At 41.4% G+C, this 20,633-nt stretch overlaps 1 protein-coding gene across 6 annotated transcripts in view; it reads right to left on the bottom strand.

Moving 5' to 3' along the window:
- Nucleotides 1-20,633, bottom strand: part of OCLN (occludin) — a 52,037-nt gene that overhangs the window by 25,001 nt on the left and 6,403 nt on the right. For all 6 annotated transcript variants that reach the window (XM_002915891.4, XM_011220594.3, XM_019796042.2 and 3 more), the window contains exons 2-4: nucleotides 18,818-18,933; nucleotides 13,631-14,306; nucleotides 11,390-11,551 (exon numbers count right to left, since the gene is read on the bottom strand). In XM_002915891.4, coding sequence (XP_002915937.1) covers nucleotides 11,390-11,551; nucleotides 13,631-14,306; nucleotides 18,818-18,867 — 888 coding nt within the window. In that variant the 5' untranslated portion in view covers nucleotides 18,868-18,933. The remainder of the gene's footprint in view (nucleotides 1-11,389; nucleotides 11,552-13,630; nucleotides 14,307-18,817; nucleotides 18,934-20,633) is intronic.

Genomic DNA, 20,633 nt, shown 5'->3' with positions numbered 1-20,633 from the left:
GCAATTACAACTAATTCATGTACCACATATCCTCTACAGAGCACTGTTTCTGTAGACACCGCCTCCCTGTTCCACACAGTAACTGGGAAGTGCCATCTGCCATACTATGTGACGAGGGTCCTCCCATGAGCACCCAACCTCATCAGGGACCCTTCCCCAGGCCAGTCTTAGATGAAGCACGAGTATGAAAAATTCAAGAGCTCTAGGTGACTGCTTTCTGCCCCTCTTCTCCGACAGAAAAATGAAGCCTATCCAAATAGAAGGAAAATGAGAAAACAAATCATAATGATGTTTAAATCCCTGATTTTAATTATTCCTGATATCCAGCCATATCCCTGTCCTCTGTGGCTAAGCTGTTTAAGTTCTAAGTTATCATAAGTTACCACCCAAAATCTTGCAAATAAATCCCTCTTTTTACCTATACTAATTTAAGTTCTAGTTCTGTCACCTGTAACTAGGGAACTGCTAATTCATTCAACATCAAAACTCTTTATTTTCTGTACATTCAATTGTTTTCAATATCCCCGGGAGGCACACAACTATACTTTTACTGGTCTGCATTTTCTCAGATACATCTCACATCAGTCTTGAGAAGCAGACAAGATAATATGGCCCAATTTTATAGATAAGGAACCAAAGGTCCAGAGGCACTAATCTGTTTGCCAAAGACTGCTGGAAGCAGAACTCAAACCCAGAACTTGAAAGGCCTGTGCTGTTGTCCCAATACCAGGCATCCATCTCCAAACCGCACTTCCTTGACATACATATTGGTTAAAAAGAACAGCAACGATCTGTTTAAAGTCACAACAAAAGCAGTGAAGCTAGACTCCAAATCCTGGTATTTCAAGTCCCTAGCACAAAGTTGCTGCCACTTCTTTTTCCTAGGTCACGTATTTTTATTAACTCTTTTGTTTGGAACACATGAAAAGTGTATCTAAACTCTATGTAACCAAAAAAACAAAAACAGAAACAAAACGTTTTATCTGAATGGAGTTGAGCTAATACACTGCTTCTACCAGACAAAGGTAGAAAAGCCATGAAGAGTAGAAGAAAGGGGAGGAGTAACAATCCTCTCAGGCTGTTTATCTACAACAAACTACAAATGAAGGAAGGGTCTCCTCTGACTATAGCAACACACAGACCCAGCAGTGCCTGGTTTTCCTGCCTGTGCACATGACTCAGACCATCAACGAGGAGGTCTGCTCCACATGAGAACATCTGAGGGGATCTACTCTGATCCCACTGGAACCATTAGTTGATACCTAAGACAATGAACAGGGAAAGAACACATCACCATCTTATCTAACTGAAGCAGGGAAGGCACCTTGGAGCTAGTTCACTTCTGGGGGCAGATGAATGGAAGAGTAAAACCCACAAAGGGTAATGTAACTCAGACTTAATAATTCTTGGGTGGACTGGTGATCTGTAAGTGTCCATTATGAAACGAATAAATAAATACAACAGGAAAGCTATGCATGGACCAGAGGTGACAATGTCATGAACCACGATTTAGGATTAATTTGTTTCTGTGAACCTGAAGTCCAATTAAAAAAGAAAGAGAAAGAGAGAGAGAGAAGCAATCATTAAGGTTTCCCTAAGAACATGCTGGTATGGAAATGCTCAGTTAGGGTTCTAGTCCTGGATTTATCACCTACTATGTGACCCCATATATGTAAATTTAAAAAATGCTCTTCACTTATATAAGAGCAAACTTAACTTCAACATCGATTTTCTCCATTTTCAAAAAAATTACCATATACTTAAAGAAAATGACCTAGTAGCTTTTTAAAAAAAGATTTTATTTATTTATTTGAAAGAGAGACAGAGAGAGGGAGAAGCAGACTCCCCACTGGGCAGACAGCCTGATGTGGGGCTCCATCCCAGGACCCTGAGATCAGGACCTGAGTTGAAGGCAGATGCTTAACTGACTGAGCCACCCAGGTGCCCCGACCTAATGACTTTTTATGTAATTATTCTGGTCAAAATGAGTTCACAAAAGGAAGAATAACCCAGAGAATTGACTTTCCCCAAAAATGTAAAATTTCAGAGAATAAAAATTCAGGATGATTGGCTGGCCATTTGGGAACAAAATTAAATTAGATCTTCTCTCATATCACACTAAGAAGTAACTTGGCCAATCTGAATGAATTGCCTTTAGTTAGTAATTATGAATCAGTACTTACAGTGAAAACTGAGTGAAGTGTATAGGGAACTCTTTCATCTTTGCAACTTTTTAATAAATCTAAAACTAGGGATGTCTGGGTGGCTCAGTTGGTTAAATGTCTGCCTTACCCTCAGGTCATGATCCCAGGGTCCTGGGATCAAGTCCCACATCTGGCTCCTTGCTCAGCAGGGAGTCTGCTTCTCCCTCTGCCTGCTGCTCCCCCTGCTTGTGCTCTCACTCTCTCTTTCTCCCACGCTCTCTCTCCAGCAAATAAATAAATAAAATCTTTAAAAATAAAGAAATAAAAGTATTCTAACATAAAAACTGGGATTAGGGTGATGGTGGCACAATGTACAAGGTTACTAAAAATCAGTTAATTGTACACTTATAATGTGTGAATACAAATTGTACCTCACTAAAGCTATTTTTAAAAGTTCCTGGGTCTAAAGATTTATAAAATGAAAAAATTGTTAAATTAAGGAACACAAGAGAGGAACTTTACACCAATCAAGGATGAGAAAACATCATGAACTGACAGGTAACCCTCTGCACACATTCAGTCCACAACAGGGTAAAAAAATAAAACTTTAAATACTGAAGAAACTATAGAAGACTTTTTTTTTAAAGATTTTATTTAGAGCGCCTGGGTGGCTCAGTTATTAAGCATCTGCCTTCAGCTCAGGTCATGATCCCAGAGTCCTGGGATTGAGCCCTGCAATGGGCTCCCTGCTCAGTGGGGAGTCTGCTTCTCCCTCTCCCACTCCCCCTGCTTGTGTTCCCTCTCTCACTGTCTGTCAAATAAATAAAATCTTTAAAAATAATAATAAAGATTTTATTTATTTATTTTAAAGAGTGCACGCAGGGGCAGAGGGAGTCTCAAGCAGGCTCCCCACTCAGCGTGGAGCCTGATGCAGGGCTCCATCTCATCACCCTGAGATCACAACCGGAGCTGAAACCAAGAGTTGGACGCTTAACCAATTGTGCCACCCCGGGGCCCTGAAACTGCAGAAGACTATTCTTCACACCTAGAAGATTTTTGGAAAACTCTCCAGGAACAACACAAAAAAATACAGAAGCCATAAACATACAAATGGAAAAATGTAAGCACTTAAAAAATAAAAACATTGAGGAAAAAAAAAGGTGAAAGACCAACAACAATCTGGGAAGAAATAGTAGCAACATATAAGGCAAAATGCTAATATTCACAATATGAAAAAAGCCAGTAAGAGTACACAAACCAAAAGAAAACTAAGCCATGCTATAAATCAAGTAATTTAAGAATACAAATTAGCAGATGGAGATATGCTGGATCACACCAAAAAAATTTCTTTTAAGATTTTATTTATTTATTTGACAGAGAGAGACAGAGAGAGCACAAGCAGGGGGAGCGGCAGGCAGAGGGAGAGGGAAAAGAAGGCTCCCTGCTGAGCAGGGAGCCCAAAGCAGAGCTCCATCCCAGGACCCTGGGATCACGACCTCAGCCAAAGGCAGATGCTTAACCAACTGAGTCACCCAGGTACCCCAATCACAAAATTTTTTATGTTAAAATAAAACTCAATCTTCACTTATCAAATTAACAAAAATTAGACTGGTAATGTCCAGAGCAGGATGAAGATGTGGAGAAAAGAGCACTCTCATATATTGTCAGTAGAACTAAACAGCCTTTAAAAACAAGGCACTGTGGCAGAACCTGACAATTTAAAATTTGCACACTCGAACACCTCTAAAAACCTATCTTATATAAATACTAGCAAGAGTGCATAAAGATGTGTAGAGGGGCGCCTGGGTGGCACAGCGGTTAAGCGTCTGCCTTCGGCTCAGGGCGTGATCCCGGCGTTGTGGGATCGAGCCCCACGTCAGGCTCCTCCACTGTGAGCCTGCTTCTTCCTCTCCCACTCCCCCTGCTTGTGTTCCCTCTCTCGCTGGCTGTCTCTATCTCTGTCAAATAAATAAATAAAATCTTAAAAAAAAAAAAAAAAGATGTGTAGAAATGTTCACTGCAACGTCATCTCTAACAGCAAACAAGTGGAAGCAATCAAAATGTCCATAAATAGGGGAATGAATCAGGGTATCGTCATACTTTGTAATACCACGCAGCTGCTAAACCCAACTAGGTAAAGGGTTATGTACTGACAGACGTAATTATTCTAAGTATTTTACAGAGTGCACTCATTGTAACAAACCCATGCAGTAGGTAAATGATCATCCCCATTTTAGAGATGGGGAAGCTCAAGTAGACACATGAAGGACCTTGCCAGGTCTCACAGAATCAACTGGCAGGGCTGGATTATGACGCAGGGAATTTGGCCCACGTCTACACTTTACACCCACTCTGCTACACTGGAATGATTTTGTGTCTGTGACTGTACACAGGGACGGAGCCTAAGCTGGGGAGCTGCGGAAGGAGAAATACCCACACTACAATAAGAAGTACCTAATCTCAAAAAATTAAATTGGAGTGAGCAAAAGAGTGTCTTAGCATATATGAAATCAGGGATGTCTGGGTGGCTCAGTCAGTTAAAAGTCCCACTCTTGATTTCAGCTCAGGTCACGATCTCAGGGTTGTGAGATCGAGCCTGCTTAAGATTCTCGCTCTCCCTCACCCTCTGCTCCTTCACCACTCCTCACCCCAGCTCTCTCTTTCCCTCTCTAAAAAAAAAAAAAAAGTATGAAATCAATAATCAAGAAAAGGAAAAGGATTAGGAAGACACTGACCTTTCTGATATGGAACAATTCAAAAGTTCATTTGAGAAAATTCTTCAGAGAGCATTTAAAAATTTAAGAATAAAATTTATCTGTATTTCCATGGGGGGAAAAAAGGGATTGGGGGCACCGAGATGGCTCAGCTCGTTAAGCTTCCGACTCATGATCTCAGGGTCATGAGTTCAAGCCCTGTGTTGGGCTCCACTCTGGGCACAGAGCCTACTTTAAGAAAAAAAAAAAAAAAGGCGGGGGGGCTGAGTGGCTCAGTCTTAATGGTTAAGCATCTGCCTTCAGCTCAAGTCATGATCCAGGAGTCCTGGGATCAAATACCGTACAAGGCTCCCTGATCAGTGGGGAGCCTGCTTCTCCTTCTGCCTGCCCCCCCAACCCCCCCACCTTGTGCTCTCTTTGACAAATAAATAAAATCTAAAAAAAACAAAAACAAAAAAAACCCAGTGCTCATTATATCATGTGCCTTCCTTAATGTCCATCACCCAGTTACTCCTTCCCCCCACCCCCTGTAGGTTGCCTTTTAGTTTTGTTTCCTTCACTGTACAGAGCTTTTATTTTAATTAAGTCCCATTAATTATTTTTGCTTTTGTTTCCCTTGCCTCAGGAGACATATCTAGAAAAATGTTCCTAGAGCCGATGTCAGAGACATTACTGCCTTTGCTCTCTTCCAGGATTTTTATAGTTTCAGGTCTCACATTTAGGTCTTTAATCCATTTTGAGTTTATTTTTGTGTATGGTGTAAGAAAGTGGTCCAGTTTCATTCTTCTGCATGTAGCTGTCCAGTTTCCCCAGCACCATCTGTTGAAGAGACTATCTTTTTCCCATTGCATATTCTTTCCTCCTTTGAAGATGAATTAATCAGATAATCATGGATTTACTTCTGGATTATCTCCAGTCTGTTCCATTGATCAATATGTCTATTTTCCAGCCAGTATCATGCAGTTTTGACTACGACAGTTTTGTAATATAAATTGAAGTCTGGAATTGTGATGCCTCCAGTTTTTTCTTCTTCCAGACTGTTTTGGCTACTTGGGGTCTTCTGTGGTTCCACACCGATTTTAGGATTGTCTGTTCTACTTCTGTGAAAAATGCTGTTGGTATTTTGGTAAGGACTGCATTAAACGTATAGACTGTTTTGGGTAGTATAGACATTCTAACAATATTTCTTCTTCCAACCCATGAGCATGGAATATCTTTCCATTTCTTTGTGTCAACTTCAATTTCTTTCATCAGTGTTTTCTATTTCGGAGTACAGGTTTTTCACCTCTTTGGGAAAACCTGTTTTTTTTTTTTTTTTTCATTATAATTTTGACCACAGGGTTCTTGTATTGNTCTTTGGGAAAACCTTTTTTTTTTTTTTTTTTTCATTATAATTCTGACCACAGGGTTCTTGTATTGCTTTGGTTTTTTGTTTTGTTTTTTAAGTAGGCTCCCAGCCCAACGCAGGGCTCGAACTCACAGTCCTGAGATCAAGACCTAAGCCAAGATCAAGAGTTGGCCCCTTAACAAACTGAGCCACCCAGGCGCCCCATCCATTGGCTTTTTAAAAGCGGATAATTAGGAAAGTTTCTACCTTGCCAAAAAAAACCCCAAAATTAAAACAGTTATCAGACTGAGAGCTGCAACAACATAAATGAATCTCACAGACACTATGTTAAGTAGACACAAAAGCACACATTATACTATTTCATTCATATGAAGTTTAAGAACAAGCAAAACCAGCTGATCTGACAGAAATTCGAGGGGTTACCATCCTCTCGGGGATACTAAGAAGGAGCATGAGGAAACCATGGACACTGGAATGAACTATATCTTGTTCTGGGTGAGTTATGTGTATGTGTAAAAACTCACCAGGCTAAGCAACTGGTATACCTACTATACTTTACTCTGTATATACAGATATACATTGTGCTTCAATAAAATTAAAAGCATCAAAAAATATTTGAGGAATATTTAATGATGTGATAAAAGGCCTATAATATAATGTTAAATCAAAAAGTAAAATTTCACACTGAGGGAATGCAATCGTACTTCTTCTGATTTAGAATAAGAAGGTGGGGGAGGGGTTAAAGAAAATACACTAGAACAATAACTCAGGGTGGAAGAATTTTCCTTTCTTTTTTCTTTTTTTTATTTAAAAAAAATTTTTTTATGTATGTTAGTCACCATACAGCACATCATTAGTTTTTGACGTAGTGTTCAATGATTCGTTAGTTGCATGTAACATCCAGTACTTATCACATCATGTGCCCTCCTTAATGCTCATCACCCAGTTACTATATAGATATATAGATACAGATATTTTAAAGATTTCATTTTTTTGACAGAAAGAGAGAGTGTCAGAGACTGCATGGGTTGGTGAGGGAGGTGCAGAGGAAGCAGCAGACTCCCCGCTGAGCAGGGAGCCCAAAGCAGGGCCCAATGGGATCCCTAGGACCCTGGGATCACAACCTGAGCTGAAGGCAGATGCTTAAACAACTGAGCCGCCCAGGCGTCCCAATATATATATTTTTTAATTCAGAGAAAGTACGAATTATATCTGGAGTTTGAGGACATAACAAAAAAATAAAGCATCTGCAAATTTATTAAAAGAACCCTGAAGCATCTAACATACAACAATGTTGGTACAGACTTAAGTGACTAACTACAAAGGACCCGGTTAACACCCACAACAGTGTGAAAACATGACCTGCTTATTTTATAAAGTACAAGATATCCAGAAAGGGGAAGGGGAAAAAAAACCACAACAACCCTAAGACTCCCTAGGAAGGCAAAGAAACCATTGTGCTAGAGATTCAGAAACAGGAAATTACAGAGTTGTACATTTTCCCACACATAATACCTAAGGGCTGAAACCTGCTTGAAACTCTTAAGACACAACTTTTGAGGTGCCTTTGCTCTAGAGGCTCTGATCCTAAAGATTTAAAAAAAATCCAGGAAGGGCAGTAAGATCTAATAAAATGATGAATGTTTAGATCTACCCTAATACACAGGGAAAAGGAAACTAATTTTCAGTAGCTAATTAATTGTTCCTTTAATAAGTTTTTCTTCCCCTCTCAACAAAAAAACCATTATTAGCTATATGGGGACTATCTAATCTCAGTTCCCTACAATTAAATTCAAATTTTCTATTTATTTATTTAATTTTCTGAGAGAGAGGGAGGAAGGGAGGAGGAGAGGGAGAGAGAGAATCTTAAGCGGGCTCCACATTCAGTGCAGACCCCCATGTGGGGCTCGATCTCACAACCCTGAGATCATTACTGAAGCTGAAAATCAAGAGTCAGGAGCTTAACCAACTGAGCCACCCAGGAGCCCCTAGAAGTCAAATTTTAATCCTCACTTAGTACAAGTAATCAATGCTAGGTTTTCTTTCCATTATTTTAAGTGAAGATTATTTTTATGGTATCAATTCCTAAAAACCAAAAGGAAGAAAAATCACTAATCCACTGTCAAGCACTTTATATGCCGCATCAAACATTTTCACCGGGGCAGCTATTGTTAGGAGTTAGTCGGACAGTTACACGGTCAGGGTCAGGGTCCGTAACAAGAAGATACGGAGTCAGGACAGCTAAAATAAAATAGCACTAACACCCTGTTCTGTAGCTTAGACAGGACCGCACTAATATTCTGTTTTGTAGCCTTTGCAGAAATGATTTCTGCAAAACGACCTAAAGTAAGACAATTAACCACAAAGCATTTGTCAGTATCACAGGCAAGGGGCAGTTAAGACATAAGCCTCCAGATGTCAGTAAGAAAAAAAGACCATCAGCACAGAAACATTAACCTAATACGTAGAGAAATACGTGACCAAAGCCCTAATCGGCATGACTCAGGACACCGTGATTGCTTAAGATAGTTCTGCAAAAGAGCTCATAAAAACCCCTAAACTTAGAAACTCCAAGGGCAACCCACTCGGGTCCCCTCCCTCTCTGAGAGCTTTATACTCTTGCTCAATAAACTTCGGTTTGCTGCCCACCACTATTCGTCTGGTCTACCTCTTCCTTCCTGGAAGCAGCGTGACCAAGAACTACGGGCATTAAATGGACACAAATCCTGTAACACTATGTTATCAAAGGGACAGAGGTATTGAGCAGAACGGAGAAAACAGCACAGAGAGTTGTGGAAGGAAACGGAAGAAACAAGAGGGACTGAATTCAGCAAAGCAATCTTGGGCAGGGGAGGAGAGAATGGATGGAAAAGCAAAATACCTGTGGCTAAAATCACCTCCAAACAGCTTATTTCTAATAACATTTCTTAGACATTTCATTTGGGGAACTAAGGGAAGGGGAAGAGAGATGAGACACCAGCCAGCGCCAGGGCGCCCGGCTGGCTCAGTCAGTGGAGCACGCCACTCTTTCTCTCACATTTGTGAGTTCAAGCCCCACAATGGGTGTAGAGATTACTTAAAAATAAAATCCCGAAAAAACCCCAAAATGATTAAATAAATAAATGTATGTATGTATGTAAAGTGCTTCTGCGTCATTGTCATTATCACTTCCATCAACTGTTAAGGCTATGTTTTGTCCAATTCCAAAAGCACCTAGAACTGATTAAAACCTCAGGACAGTAAAATCAGCCGAGAGGCCGAAGTTCACTGGAACTCCCAATTCTACCACCACTAGTCTCTCGAGTGAGCTGTTTTTTAGGCTCTCGAAACCTTGAGTAAACAAATCCAACAGCCAGTGAAAACTGACACACCCAGAAACTCTCTGCGAAACATTTACTTCATAGTTCACAATAGACTGCCCTATTCCATCTACAGGTGGCCTTGCCTAGAGCTAAAGGTCAGAAGAAAACACTCCCCCCACACCTTCACACTTTATGGGGGGGAAAGGAGGAGGAAGAAAGAAACCAAGCAGGCCTCAAGGCAAGGTCAGGAGCATAGGAACTCTCCTCTCAGTGGCGTATATATACCACACCTTCTGATGTTCCTAAGACTGTTTCATTTCGGCTCCTTCACTCACGAGAAGAGAATCTCGTCTACAGTTCTAGATTTCTTAAAATCAGACATACACAGGGGCACCTGGGTGGCTCAGCTGGTTGGGCGTCTGTCTTCAGCTCAGGTCATGATCCCAGGGTCCTGGGATCCAACACCGCATGAGGCTCCCTGCTAAGCAGGGAGTCTGCTTCTCCCTCTGCCTGCCGCTCACCCTGCTTGTGCTCTTTCACAAATAAAGAAATAAATCTTAGAGGAAAAAAAAACCAGACATACAGAATGCCAGAGCTAAAGAAACCTTCACGATGAGCAACGTCTTCATCCCTGACCTGACCAGCAGTCCCCACACTTAGCGCTCTTTCCTCCTTTCCCACTAGCCAGAACGAACTTCCCCTGGAGGCAGTGTCCAGGCTTCTCAACTAACCCGCATGGCAAGAAGTCAGTCTGCTCAAAGAAACCTATGATGGTAGTTTCTGAGGATGCTTCCAACTGCTTCCTAACAGCGTTTCTGAGAAATAAAGTCTCATTACAGACATCTCTGAAGACATGTTAGGTATCAGTAATACATATTTCCGAGACATTTTTGGAGAATGAAACTCGCTAAGCTTTCAGCAAATCACATCTACACATACTGGTAGAAATAACAGCATATATAAAAAGGGAATTGCTCTAATTTGTCTCTGCCTCATTGAAGTATTTCATAAGTATCCAGGCAGAGTTAGTCACTGTAATTTGCTAGGCTGTTATCCACATTAAAACTCTAGACATATGGCACCTGTAACCACTCCAAAAACGCCTCTCTTAACGCAAGACAGCAAGCACCCTAAGTAACAGTGTTCCCCTCCAAAATGATAACCAGAAAAATAAACGGGGAGGAGGAGAATTTGTTCTGCTTTGCAAAGACCAAGTTCTTTCTGCATGATTCCTTTAGAAGCCATTTCTTTTCAATGCCTAGACACACTTCTTAAAAATAAAATCTGAGGGGCGCCTGGGTGGCTCAGTCGGCTAAGCGTCTTTTTTTTTTTTTCCTTCAAGATTTTACTTCTTTGAAAGACAGAGAGAGAAAGCACAAGTGAGGGGAGGCGCAGAGGGAGAACGACAAGCGGACTCCACGCTGAGCCTGGAGCTGGATGCAAAACTGGATCCCATTCCCGAGTTCATGACCCGAGCCTATATCAAGAGTCAGACACTTAACCAACTGAGCCACCCAGGCGCCCCAGGGTCCGACTCTTGATTTGACTCAGGCCATGATCTCAGGGTCGTGAGATCAAGCCTTGTGTCGGGCTCAGTGCAGAGTCTGCTTGAGATTCTCCCTCTCCCTCTGCCCCTCCCCCTGCTTGTGCATGCACCCCCCAAAAATAAATAAATAAATAAAAACCTATTTTTCATTTTGCAGTAAAACAACTTCCACTTATCATAGCACCTTCTTAAAGTTCTGAGTAAAACACGAGGGCACAACTTACAGTAATTCTAAGAACATAGTTTCACAAAGCACTAAAAGTCAAGTTTAGAGACAGAAACCTGGGGTTTTAATAAAATGCTGGACATTCGCTGATTTTTTTTTTAATACTTACCCACTCTTCGACATTGGGGGGTTGTTCATCATAAATATGTTCCTTGTCCCACATAATATTCGACTTGTCATACCGGTCCATCTTCCTTCGAGTTTTCACAGCAAAGAAAATTATTAAAGCAAAAGCCACGATAACCATGAACCCCAGTACAATGGCAATTGCCTAAAAAGAGATGAAAGATATTGACACAGATTTTAATTCTGAAGTTTATTCTATTCCACCCTTAGTAAAAACCTAAGGCCCTCCACTACATATCTGTGGTTTCACAGATATAAAACTGATATAAATAGTTACATTTTATAAACATAAAATGTAGCCCACGCCAGGTGGGCTGAGGCTAATAACACATACACAGCCTGATTCAATACTCAGAACAGGGTTAATGTTAGGTACTATAATCGCTCCATTTTAAATTATAGAAATCTAGTTCCAAAGCTTGAGTGCCAAATGGCCTTATTTTTATAAACAGATGAAAATGGCCAGTAAATTAACTCAATCATCAGTATCCTCCTAAAGGGCTTGAAAAATATGATTATCCAAAATAGCTCTAAATACATAACCGTATTTATAATCTTGTTCATAACACACACTTGGCGAATGTTTTTACACTCAATGTAAATTCCAGTCTATAGAGGATCTGCCATACCATAAATTACGCAGACGTGATCTAACCAAGCTATAAATGAGAGAAAATGGATGAGTGATTCATTTAGTCTGGCAGGTGGTTTCTGGAGGAGTCCTTTGTGTACTTACAAGCAAGGCCCTGTGACAAGGAAACCCTCACCCCGACAGTTCTCCCAGTGTCTGGTAAGTATGGTAAGTGGCCCGCTGGCCTGGAGACACTTGAAAGTGAGGCAGGTACCAGCACCCTGGCCTGGAGTCTTCTCATCATAACAGGAAGGTCTCTGTGTAGCCGTCTAACAGTGATACCCTTTTTCAGTGAATACAGGTTTTGGGCGCTCAGAGGACTGAGAGAGATGGGGGTGTGGTAAGATAGGAGTACCCACCCTCAGCCCTGTTTACCAGAGACACATCTGAGTGCCAACAACAAATATTCTGACATTCGGAGGGAAAACATTTCAATCTTCAAAATAATGGTAGTTACTGGAGATGCTCTAACCCCAAAGAGTGACTCATTCAGGCAGAAGAGTGAGAATTCCTGAGTCAGCGTAAGGAGAGGGAAAAAAAAATAAATAGGGGAAAAAAGATTAGAAATCCATCAGGAAAAGGATTAGCAACTTCATACCTATTAGCATGGATAGAATCAAACAGACAAAACTAGGCTGGTGAGGATGTGTGCAAAATGGAATCCTCACACATTTCTGGAAAACAGGGCAACCAGTTTGGAGAACAGTCTGGCAGTTCCCCAAAAGCTTAAACACAGAGATACCATAAGACCCAGAAATTCTATCCCTAGGTATATACTCAAGAGAAATTAAAACATGGGTTCATGCAAGAACTTGTACACAAATGTTCAGAGCAGTATTCATAGGGACATAGCCCCATGTCCATCAATTGATGACTGAGTAAAATATGGTATAGCCATACAATGGAACATTATTCAGCAATAAAAAGGAACTGATGTAACATGCCATAACATGCATGCACCTTGAAAACATTAATGTGAAATGAAAGAAGCCAATCATAGGGGCACCTGGATGGCTTGGGTGGGGGCATGTGATCTGCAGGTTGTGAGCTCGAGGCCCACAATGGGTGCAGAGATTACTTAAATAAAACTTAAAAAAAAGAAGAAAAAGAAACAAAAAAACAAAGAAAGAAAGAAAGGGAAAGAAAGAAAGGAAAGAAAGGAAGGAAGAAAGAAAGAAAGAAGCCAATCATAAAAGCCCACATATTGTGTGATTCTGTATATAAAAATATCCAGAACAGGCAAATCTATAGAATAAGATTAGTGGTCCCCTAGATCCGGGAAAGGGTAGAGAAAGGAGATTACTAATACATATGGGGTTTCTTCTGAAGATAGTAAAAAATGTTCTAAAACTGATTATGGTGATGGCTGCACAACTCTGAATATACTGAAATTACTGAACCAAACTTTAAGTGGATGAATTATATGGTATGTTAATAATATCTTAATAATGATACCCAGTCCCTCTCCAGATTCTGATTTAAATACAAGAGAGGCCTTATCATCAGTATTTTTTAGAAGTTCCCAAAGGGATTCTATTAAGCATCCCGAGAGCCTCTACCCAAAGCAGGGGCAAGGACAAAAACCACCCATACCTCTTGGGGATCCACCACACAGTAGTGATACAAATACTGATCCATGTAGAGTCCAGTAGTTGCAGATGTATAAAACTGGTTGCAGATGGCATATATCTGTGAACTGTATATAGACCCGGAAGCCTGGGCAGTTGGGTTGACTCCCATTATATAGACAATTGTGGCGATAAACATCATGATGCCCAGGATAGCACTCAGTATTATGACAGTCAAGTAGTACCTTCTTGTTCTAGATATGTCAGATCGTATAACGCTGGTAACAAATATCACCAATGCAGCGATGAAACAAAAGGCCACCATGGCCAGGAGGAAGCCTTTTGCTGCTCTCGGATCTGTATAGCCTCCGTAGCCATAACCATAGCCATAACCATAGGCATAGCCACTTCCGTAGCTACCAAAGCCGCTGCTGTAAGGGTAGCCTAGACCACCACCCAGTAAGCCAGTTCCATAGCCTCGATCCCAGGCAAGTGTGGAGGCGACACAGGCAAATATGGCAATGCACATGACAATAATGAGCATAGACAGAATCCGAATGACTCCCGGAGGAGAGGTCCATTTGTAGAAGTGAAGAATTTCATCTTCTGGGTAGAAAGAATACGCCGGCTGAGAGAGCATGGGTCGAACGTGCATGTCTCCACCATAGACGTCATTGCTTGGTGCGTAATGATCGGGTTTGCTGAAATGCACATGAAAATACTTTCAAGTTAATACTGTTTGGAGGTAAGCAGAAAGAACATAGAATGTACATGGAATAATTTAAACCATCCACTGGCCAAAAAAAAAAACCTATTAGTAACTCCCTGCTACAATGGGACACTTTATGTCCCCCCCGAATTTAAATGTTGACATCCTAAGCCCCAATGTGATGGTATTAGGAAGTGGGGCCTCACTAGGTTCCAGGCTGGAGCCTTCATGAATGCAAACAGTGTCTTCACAAAGGCGACCCCAGAGAACTGTCTTGCCCCTTCTACCATGTGAGGATACAACAAGAAGCTGGTGGTCTGCAACCCAGAAGAGAACCTTCCCTAGAGCCTGACCACACTGGCACCTTATCGTGGACTTCCAGCCTCCAGAAATGTGAGAAATAAATTTGTGTTGTTTATAGGCTACCCGGTGGGTGGTACTTTGTTACACCACCCTGAGTGTACTGAGACACCCACCGACGTGTGAAGTTTCTGTGTATCAGAATCACCCGGAGGGCTTATTAAAACATAGACTGCTGGTCTCCAACCCCAAGCTGCTGATTTTGCAAGTCTAGGGTAGGACAAGTTTCCAGATGCTGCTGCTGCTGCCAGTCTGGGAGCCATACATTGAGAATGACTGCTCTAACTTCTATGGAGGAGAGTTTCTCGAATTTTCTGCCTATGAGAATCACCTGGGGAATGTGTAAAATCCCCAGATGGAGCACTCCACACCAGTTAAATTGTAATCCCTGGGGAGGGGACCCAAGCCGTTTAGAACAACGATGTCAACCCTTTGCTTGTGTGATGTGAGACCAGTGCATTCAGATACGACACCTACAGTGGCCCATCCAGTGTCACGTCCAAATTCTGGCAGCCTCACTCTCCTACCTGAGAAAGCACATTCATTCATTTACTCATGTGACAGCTAATTAGTGATGTGCGTGGGACAGTGTGCTAAGTACTGAGGATACAACCATCAACACAAGTATCTCAACCCAGGCTCCCCCGCAACACACAGGTTAGTCTCTTTTAAGGCAATAAGACATTGAACAACTCACTACATGATCTCTAGTTAGTTATGGTAAGAGCTACAAGATAAATCAGATATTCAATGAGGGCTCATCAGGGTGATGCCTAACCGGATCTTTATAAAAACAGCTTGCCAACTCCAGTGATACAATCATAAACATCACTGGAGACAGACACATGGATGTGTGACACGCAGAATCTAAGAAATGTGGGTCCTGGTGGAGCAAAATTCAAGTCCTAAACTGACCTCACCCCCTTTCGCTTTTGCCATTATTTCTTTGGTCCACTTCACTGTTTCAAGAATGCAAGGAAATGGAGAAACTGGAAAGAACCCTGACAAGCTGGTCTTTGAAAATGTCACGTCTGAAAATTCCGTAACTCATTCTACTTGGATATTTGGGATGTCTCCATCTGGAGCTGTCATCAACAATGTAGATCTGGGCATCTTGAACATGGGTCCTCACACACACAAGCACTTCTTTTTCTAAGGTATATATCCAGGAGCAATTTTTTTTTTAAAGGTTTTATTTATTTATTCGACAGAGATAGAGACAGCCAGCGAGAGAGGGAACACAAGCAGGGGAAGTGGGAGAGGAAGAAGCAGGCTCACAGCGGAAGAGCCTGATGTGGGGCTCGATCCCATAATGCCAGGATCACTCCCTGAGCCAAAGGCAGATGCTTAACCGCTGTGCCACCCAGGTGCCCCCCAGGAGCATTTTTGAGTCAAATGTTTTTTACCTTCGGCTCTATAAGACAATGTCGAAGTATTTTCCAAAATGATTATATCACTTTTTAAAAATGAATCTATCATTTAAAATCCCACTGACATTGTAACATTCACAGAAGCATTGTTTATGATAACCTGAAACTGGAAACAGTCCAAATGTTTACCTAGAGGGGAACAGGTAACTGTAACATATCCATAGGATGGAATGCTACCGAGATGAGCTAACAGGCAGCCACTGCCACATGATTTACTGAACACCTGAAATATAGCTAGTCCAAACTAAGATGTGCTATTAAGTATAAAATATTTAGTTACCATAGTGTAAAAAAAGAAATGTAGGGGCGCCCAGATGGCTTTGTCAGTTAAGCATCAGACTCTTGGTTTCAGCTCAGGTCATGATCTCAGGGTCATGAGATCAAGCCCCATGTCAGGCTCTGCACTGAGCAGGGAAGCTGCTTAAGATTCTCTATCCTGCCTCTGCCCCTCTCCCTGCCACTCATGCTCCCTCCCTCTCTCCCTCACTAAAAAAAGAAAAAAGAAATTTACCACCACCTAGAGAGGACCCTAATATTAGCTATGTATTTTGGATGAGAATGATTTGTCAGTGAAGGTTCATCAATTTTAACACACGTACCACTCTGGGGGGGGAGGGGATACAGATAATGCGGTAGGCAACGCATGCATGAGGGTGGGGGTATATGGGAAATCTTTGTACCGTCCTCTCATAGTTTTGCTGTGAATGTAAACTGCCTTATGAGTCAGTGTTTATACCACATGTTGAAATGATACTTTAAATACATTAGGTTAAGTGAAAAATCAAATATTATAATTATATATTATATAAAGTTAATATTGTAATTATTAAAATAAATTTGTTTTTAATTGGTTAGAAGAAAACAAAATTACACATATGGTTCACATTTTATTTCCTTTTTTTTTTTTTAAGATTTTTTATTTATTTATGAGATAGAAACAGCCAGCGAGAGAGGGAACACAAGCAGGGGGAGTGGGAGAGGAAGAAGCAGGCTCCTAGCACAGGAGCCTGATGTGGGGCTCGACCCCAGAACGCCGGGATCACGCCCTGAGCCGAAGGCAGACGCTTAACCGCTGTGCCACCCAGGCGCCCCCACATTTTATTTCCTTTTGAAAAAAATTTTATTTATTTATTTTAGAGAGAGATGGGGGGGTGGGGGCAGTAGAGGCAGAGGGAGAAGCAGACTCCCTGCTGAGCAGGAAGCCCAATGCAGGGCTCAATCCCAGGACCCCGGGATCATGACCTGAGCCAAAGGGAGATGCTTAACCAATCAAGCCACCCAGGCATCCCTCACATTTTATTTCTACAGCATGCCTTTGAAGCAAAAAAAAAGTTTAATAACAAAGTAAAACTGCAATGTACTGTTTAGGATATATAAAATGGTTAAAAAAAAAAAAGGCAAGTGATAACCATATGTAAGAACAGTGGTTTCCAGGGAAAGGTGGGGACACGCAAAATGACTTGGAGGTGTTCTATTTCTTGACCTATTTGATGATTTTGTTTTGTCTTTATTAATCATCTCATACACGGGTTCTGTGCCTTTTTCTCTGTGTGCATTGTATTTCACCAATGCTTACATAAGCAACACAAAATAAGTCTCAGGTTCATGGAGCACTACTCAATTACTGTATTCTCTAGCATAATTTAAGGACCACATCATCAGGAACAACTGTGTCCCTACAATGTTCAGGTATTAGGAGAGGCGATGTAACAAGAGCACAACTCCTATGACAGTTATGAAAGAGTTGAGGCTACGAACTACTTAAAGGAAAAAAATCTCTGTAACAAATTTAAAATTTTTCTTTCTTTTTTTTTTTTTTAAGACTTTATTTATTTGACAGAGAGAGAGACAGCCAGCGAGAGAGGGAACACAAACAGAGGGAGTAGGAGAGGAAGAGACAGGCTCCCAGAGGAGGAGCCTGATACGGGGCTCGATCCCAGGACTCCAGGATCACGCCCTGAGCCGAAGGCAGACGCTTAACAACTGAGCCACCCAGGCGCCCCTTAAAATTTTTCATTGTTAAATTTCCAAATGACTAGGGATGCCAAGAACCCTCAACTTTGCTTCTTGTTTTATACAATGCCAGGAATCACTCTTAAAACTGACAATGTGGAAAACATTATGCCAAGTCAAAGAATCAGCCACAGAGGACCACATATTGCATGATTACATGTATAGGAAGTGTGAAAAATGGACAAACCTAGAAACAGAAAGTAGATTGGTGATGGCCTAGTACTGAGGGGCGGGGGGGTGGGGACGAAGAATGACTGCTGATTGGTAGCGGTTTCTTTGGGGAGGGGGTGATGAAAATGTTCTAAAATTGGAAAGTATTACTTAAAAAAATTAACAATGAGTCAAAGTTAGGCTCAGTCACCTCACCCAAACAAAGCATTAATACAGAAGCTTCATACCATTTGTGGAAAAGCAGAAAGGAATACACAGACACACAAGTATCAGCCTAGATTACACAGAAGCAAACACTAGGAAGAGGCGCCAGTGGCCGCCTCCGCAGAGGAACCCGGCATCCTGCAAGTTAAGCTTCAGAGGGAAACTCACTTCCACTTTACACCCTTTGTTTCCATTTAAATTTACAAACACACGTTACTTTGTTATTTTTAACAGCAAACACTTAAAAGATGAAAGTTTCAACTATACTTATTTTTACATGTGACAGGCTTAACAAAAAGAAAACAAAAACTAAAGAGTTACTTACAATTCATCAGGTCTATACGGAGGTGGACTTTCGAAAGGCCTCGATGACATGGCTGATGGCAACAATCACCTGATCTTCAGGATGAGCCCTGCCCGTAGCTCCCCAAAGTCGCCAATCTAAGCAACGTAAGGAGAGTAATGGCATTACTACTGAGCTCAGAGTTTCCTTGCATCTCTAAGAAAACAAATGATACCAATCTCAAGTATTTTCTCACACCATGATTATTCCTTCTGTCCTTCTCACTGCCATTCTTACACATCAGACCATCAATTCCTTGAGTAGAGGAAATCACTAAGCATAGGAACCATTCAGCCTGGTGTCCTCACCGCACCAAGCACCACGCTCTGCACACCACTGCCATACAAATACTAACTTCAATGACTCAGCTGTAGTAATAAAAATTTCACTAAGTTTTTACAGCAAAGGTAAAAAATGTTATTCTTCAAAATCATTCCTTCAAAGAACAAGAAATGCAAAAAGTAAGAAAATTTCTTAAAATGTGTTTATTTATTTTTTAAGTTTCGGTGACACAATTTTTTCAAATTTTTATATTTTGAGAGCAAGCGAGCACATGCGCAAGTGGTGGAAGGGGCAGGGGGAGAGGAAGAGGGAGAACCTCAAACTGATTCCCTATCGAGTGCAGAGCCTGATGTGGGGCTCAATCTCACTACCCTGAGATCATGACCCTGAGATTATGACCTCAGACGAAATCAAGAGTCGGATGCTTAACCACTGACTGAGCCACCCAGGCGCCCCCATCAACATGTACTTATTAAGTGCCTACATTAGACCATGGAAGTCTAAAGTACTACAGAAGGTCACGCACAAAGAAAAAGCAACGACAACAGGCAGTTATTTGGTTATTAGGGCTGACTATACGATCGAGTGCAGGACAGGGATAAGCAGAGGAGAAAGACCAAGACTTAAAGAAGAAGAGGAAGACGCTGGGGCGGGGGGAGATCACTTGAGCAAGAGCCACAATCTGGGTATATTAAAGTGTGTAATATTTTTTCCTTTTCAGATAAGGTATGTACAAAAAAGGTATTATGTTAGGAAAAGTAAATAAATTTTAACTCTCTACACTGTGTTCTTTAGAACCAATGGCAACTATCCTCCACATCCTTAAGGATAGTCAATTCCAAATTTCTCAGAATAAAATGTTGCCCAAACATGTATTAGGTAAAACCTCAAAGATGGAAATATACTGAATGTTAGGAACACCAAAACAATTAGCATGATTTTCCAAACACAGTGAGAGAAGACAACTTCTTTACGTTATTTAAAAAAAAAAAAAAGTTTTACTGAAGTATTAACATACCAAAAAATGCACAAATCCTAAGTGTGTAGAGCCCTGGGACTAACACCCAAATGCACAAATGGGCAACTCAGGCCATTAGCACATTACAGTGCTGCGGAAGAGTAAAAGCCCAGACTGGCTTCCTAACTGATGTTCAAAAAAAGAACATTTAAAAAAAACTGAATTTAAACACTATTTGGGGAACCTGGGTGGCTCAGCCATATAAGCAATTGACTCTTGATTTCCATGGCTCAGGTTGTGATCTCAAGGTCGTGAGATGGAGCCCGCAGAGAGCCTCCGCTCTCAGCACAGGGTCTGCTTGAGATTCCCCTTCTCCCTCTGCCCCTCCCCCCACTCATGAGCACAAGGGCACGCACTCGCTCTCTAATTAATAAATAAATCTTTATTATTTTTTAAAGATTTTATTCATTTGACAGAGAGAGAGCGAGCACAAGTAGGCAGAGCAGCAGACACAGGGCAGAGGGAGAAGCAGTCTCCCAGCTGACCAGGAAGCCTGAT

Source organism: Ailuropoda melanoleuca, chromosome 3, assembly GCF_002007445.2.
Source record: "Ailuropoda melanoleuca isolate Jingjing chromosome 3, ASM200744v2, whole genome shotgun sequence".
NCBI lineage: Eukaryota > Metazoa > Chordata > Mammalia > Carnivora > Ursidae > Ailuropoda > Ailuropoda melanoleuca.
The sequence above is the reverse complement of the archived record's forward strand: the minus strand, read 5'-3'. Positions and strand labels throughout refer to the sequence as shown.